At 41.6% G+C, this 5,567-nt stretch overlaps 1 protein-coding gene across 1 annotated transcript in view; it reads right to left on the bottom strand.

Annotated features, from left to right (window-relative positions):
- Nucleotides 1–4,818: 4,818 nt before the first annotated feature.
- Nucleotides 4,819–5,567, bottom strand: part of LOC115826744 (cell death-inducing p53-target protein 1 homolog) — a 1,482-nt gene continuing 733 nt past the window's right edge. Inside the window, exons 2-3 of the mRNA XM_030790629.1 lie at nucleotides 5,371–5,524; nucleotides 4,819–4,924 (exon numbers count right to left, since the gene is read on the bottom strand). Of these exons, the coding sequence (XP_030646489.1) occupies nucleotides 4,819–4,924; nucleotides 5,371–5,524 (260 nt within the window). The remainder of the gene's footprint in view (nucleotides 4,925–5,370; nucleotides 5,525–5,567) is intronic.

Here is a 5,567-nt window from a genome sequence, read left to right as displayed (position 1 = left end):
TCAAATTTATTTTACCTAGTCAAGTTTATGTATCAGTGCTGAATATGTTTCTAAGGTGTTTCAGAGAGTGTGTTTGTGTGTTTTACTCCAGTGGGTGCGCTCTCAGTTTCTCAAAGCTAGACTGGTCTGAGTAACCAGTCCTGCTCAGAAGTCAGTCATTATTTTAGCAATGTTGAAAATGTTCACCAAAATGTCTTCCGGTCCCTAATTAAACCACATTACTTTGTCCACTGGTGCGTAGTGTGTACTGAAAGGTTGTATGTTTGTGACTCAGTGACGTCAGTGTGTGTGTGTGCGTGTAACTACGGTAGGGATTGTCTCTAGGCTTCCTTTGTGAAAGGTTCATGGTAAAGGTTAAAGTGTGAGTGTGTGTGTGGGATACTGGGGGCAGAGCTAAATTGGAGTGCCCCGCATGGCCCCGCTGCATTGCCCTTTCGGCCCCACCAGGTGGCTCCTTAGAGAGGAGCCCAGTGGCCCCGGTCTCACGCCAGGCCACACAAACACTGCTCTTTAAAAGCTGAGGTAGCGTCCTTTCTTTTTTTTTCGGTGATGATTACAGTTAAATATGGTCACAACACATTCAACTACACAAGAAGAGTGAGAGAGAAAAAGGGGACAGAAGACAAAACAAACGAGAAGAAACAGATGAGCGCCACCTCCGTGTCGTGTCCCGCTCCCTCTCTTTCTCTCTCTCCCCTGGTTTTCTGGCGTGGGTGGAACGCGTGATGGACAGATGGCAGGTGAAGGTGTTGGGAGCGGAGAGAAAGATGCAGCTGAAGGTTTAGAATAAAGTAAAGGGTGCCGTCAGGTCTCCTGCTGGACGGACTGATACGTTTCTTTTCTTTTCTTTGTGTGTTTTCCACACCCCCTGCCCTCTGCTGATTAACTGTGAACCAGGGCATACAAATGGATGTTTGTTGATGGCGCATCAATCAAGCACTGCCTTTTTTTTTTTTTTTTCCCCCCCGGCAAGAGTCTGCAGCACACGTGTAGCTATGCCACATGCTCTTTAACAAATACAGTCAGTCCCTCGCACTCACACACACACACACACACACGCGTGCGCGTTAAAACACATATATACACCAATGCTAGGGCGTGCAAGCTTTCAAACACATATACATCCTGTACCTACAGACACACACACAGACACACATACACACATTAATGTGCATTAAAGCACATACATACACAAGCTTTCAAACACATATACATCCTATACCTACAGACACACACACAGACACACATACACACACATTAATGCGCATTAAAGCACATACATACACAAGCTTTCAAACACATATACATCCTATACCTACAGACACACACACAGACACACATACACACATTAATGCGCATTAAAGCACATACATACACAAGCTTTCAAACACATATACATCCTATACCTACAGACACACACACAGACACACATACACACACATTAATGCGCATTAAAGCACATACATACACAAGCTTTCAAACACATATACATCCTGTACCTACAGACACACACACAGACACACATACACACACATTAATGCACATTAAAGCACATACATACACAAGCTTTCAAACACATATACATCCTATACCTACAGACACACACACAGACACACATACACACACATTAATGCGCATTAAAGCACATACATACACAAGCTTTCAAACACATATACATCCTGTACCTACAGACACACACACAGACACACATACACACACATTAATGTGCATTAAAGCACATACATACACAAGCTTTCAAACACATATACATCCTATACCTACAGACACACACACAGACACACATACACACACATTAATGCGCATTAAAGCACATACATACACAAGCTTTCAAACACATATACATCCTATACCTACAGACACACACACAGACACACATACACACACATTAATGCGCATTAAAGCACATACATACACAAGCTTTCAAACACATATACATCCTGTACCTACAGACACACACACAGACACACATACACACACATTAATGCACATTAAAGCACATACATACACAAGCTTTCAAACACATATACATCCTATACCTACAGACACACACACAGACACACATACACACACATTAATGCGCATTAAAGCACATACATACACAAGCTTTCAAACACATATACATCCTGTACCTACAGACACACACACAGACACACATACACACACATTAATGCGCATTAAAGCACATACATACACAAGCTTTCAAACACATATACATCCTATACCTACAGACACACACACAGACACACATACACACACATTAATGCGCATTAAAGCACATACATACACAAGCTTTCAAACACATATACATCCTGTACCTACAGACACACACACAGACACACATACACACACATTAATGCGCATTAAAGCACATACATACACAAGCTTTCAAACACATATACATCCTGTACCTACAGACACACACACAGACACACATACACACACATTAATGCGCATTAAAGCACATACATACACAAGCTTTCAAACACATATACATCCTGTACCTACAGACACACACACAGACACACATACACACACATTAATGCGCATTAAAGCACATACATACACAAGCTTTCAAACACATATACATCCTATACCTACAGACACACACACAGACACACATACACACACATTAATGCGCATTAAAGCACATACATACACAAGCTTTCAAACACATATACATCCTGTACCTACAGACACACACACAGACACACATACACACACATTAATGCGCATTAAAGCACATACATACACAAGCTTTCAAACACATATACATCCTGTACCTACAGACACACACACAGACACACATACACACACATTAATGCGCATTAAAGCACATACATACACAAGCTTTCAAACACATATACATCCTGTACCTACAGACACACACACAGACACACATACACACACATTAATGCGCATTAAAGCACATACATACACAAGCTTTCAAACACATATACATATTCACACACACACACACACACACAGACATACTCAAACACTGAAACACATGTGAAGAATAAGGCAGGTGGGTATGCATGAGCAGAGGAGCGTCCCGTGCGAGAGTGTGGTCTTTCCTCAGTGTAGGTGAACAGTGTGACCAGGGTAGTGTAGCTGAGAAGTCTCTACCCTTGGGAACCTCTACCTGCAGTTCCCAAACAAGACCTGTCAGCCCACTCCACTCCTGCACTGGTTCAATGAGTTCACTCAGTGTTTAGTAGTCAGGGGAGGAAAGCACAATATCTTTTCCTCTGCTCTCTCTCTCTCTCTCCCTCCCTCTCCCTCTTTCTTTCTCCTCTGTTCAGTGGCTGATTAATTAGTATTGCCAGCAGCAGGGTGTGCTACACAAGGCCAACAAAAGTTATCATCACCCACACTCTCTTGGGTCTCCCCTTCTCTCTCTTTCTTTCTCTCCCTCTCTCTCTCTCTCTCTCTTTCTGTCCCCGTCTTCTCACAACTCTGAATCAACATCTTTCTTTGTGTAATGGTGAACAGTGCAGGCTGAAAGAAACATCTGTCACGGACACCAAAGTTCCAGGTTACCTGAAATGTTCTCAGTATCCTTACTGTAGAACATTCTAGACTTTATATACCTACACAACCACACTAATATTGACTGCCTGTGTGTTTGTGTGCGCGCGTGTGTGTGCGCGTGTGTGCATGCGTATGAGCGTGTGTTTGCACACATGTGTGTGCATGTTTGTGTGTGTGCGTGAGAGAGAGTCTGTGTGTTTGTGTGTGCATGAGAGAGAGTCTGTGTGTGTTCTTTGTTTCAATCTGTGTGTATGTGTGCATCTGTATGGAAGCTTAGAGTTATGAGCATATGCCTTGTGCACTGTATTCCTTAGAAAGACCCTTTTACAGTGAAAAGCAAATGTCTGTGAAAATGTATCTGATCTCCAGGTTTGTCCTCTGTGATAAGGGAACTATACATTTTGAGAGCAGTAGCTTGTTTTTGATGAGTCATGGATGTTACATTATAAATACTGAATGACCCTTAACATATTTAACATCATCAGTTGCCACCGGCCACAGTTTTTGTCATGGTCCTGCGATGCTAAAAAGTAAAAATGTGCGTAGACTCTTCGTCCATTTTAACGTGTTACTCATTGTCTTTATAATAACAGAGCAAAATTGGAGACTCAGTCCAACTATTCAGCTCTGAGACTTCAGCTCAAGTTCACAGTATGCCCCCTGCTGGTGGTTAATAAGAATGCATTCTAGCCTGTTTGGGATTGCACACAGAGGGGGAAGTGCAGGGGAAAGACACTCACTTGACACTCAATGTACAAAGTCCTTTTTTTTTTTTTTTTGTTATGGATGAACAGACAAACTTCGAGAGGAACAGCAAAGACAAATGAAAGTAGATTTCGCTGCTCTTGTTTCTCTGGTGTTATTCGGTGTTCAACACTATCTTTACATCTGTTCAAATATTCCACAGTGCTCATTCTCCATGACGACACCAACATTAATCTTTTCTGTTCTCCTCAAACCTTCTCCTTCTCTCTGCTACTGCACAACCTCACTTTATTACACATTCAAATCACAATCAGTTAGAAGCAATTTCAGGCTGAAGTGAAACAAAATTAAAGTTCTAAATCAAATTGACTTATTACCAGCAGTCTTCTGATTATCACAATAAATGAAATGTTGTATCCATATTTAAACATACATTGATTTTGAAAAATATTAAAAGTCATCTGTTGCTCTTTCAGAAAAATAAAAAAAAAATTACACAGTGTTTTGTGAAGTCCCTTAACAGAGGGAGCCCCTGATTGGACAAGAGAAAGGTGGGACAGTTTAAGCTCGATTTAAAATATAAATAACGTTCTGGCAGTTGGGACAGCGGTGGTGAACATCTTTACACGAGTCTACACAGAAAGGAATCAGACAGAAGGGCCAGCACCTAGACACACACACACACACACACAGAGGAGAAAACGTTAAACCTCAGAGTCGTGGGTTTACACACCAGAGTTACAGAAAAAAGCAAACTCACATCTCTTCTCTCCCTCTCTGTTTCCCTCTCTGTCTATCTCTCTCTCTTTTTCTTTCTCTCTCCTTTTCGGTAGGAACTGACACTGTTCATTCTTTTCGTGTTATCTATAATTAGCCTTTACTCCTGTATGAAGTCTTAGCCCTGATACATCAGTCTAACCTCCTTCTTGTCTCGACTTAGACGTTATAAATATCATATGTAAAATTAAATAAATGTGCTCTAAAATCTGCTCTAATGTAAGTCCTTTACTTTTTCATAGAACCTTCACCTAAGCTGAAAACTGACTCAGATTAGAATACACATGAAAAGGGAGTAATTTTGTAGATGGCATGCATAACAAGAATTGTACATACAGGAAGATACCAAAGAAGGCACAGATAATCCAGACTTGTGCACCATATTTTAGCTCAGTCACAGTCAAGACCTGCCGCTGGCAGTGGGGGCAAAAGGCCTGGCCTGACACATCAGTCAGTCCAGGGGGTTGGACCACAACTGTGGTAGGTACCACTGCAGAAACACACACATGTTGTAAGCATGGAGTTACTGCATT

Source organism: Chanos chanos, chromosome 13 (assembly GCF_902362185.1).
Source record: "Chanos chanos chromosome 13, fChaCha1.1, whole genome shotgun sequence".
In the NCBI taxonomy this organism is placed as follows: domain Eukaryota; kingdom Metazoa; phylum Chordata; class Actinopteri; order Gonorynchiformes; family Chanidae; genus Chanos; species Chanos chanos.
This window is presented reverse-complemented; position numbering and strand designations above follow the sequence as displayed.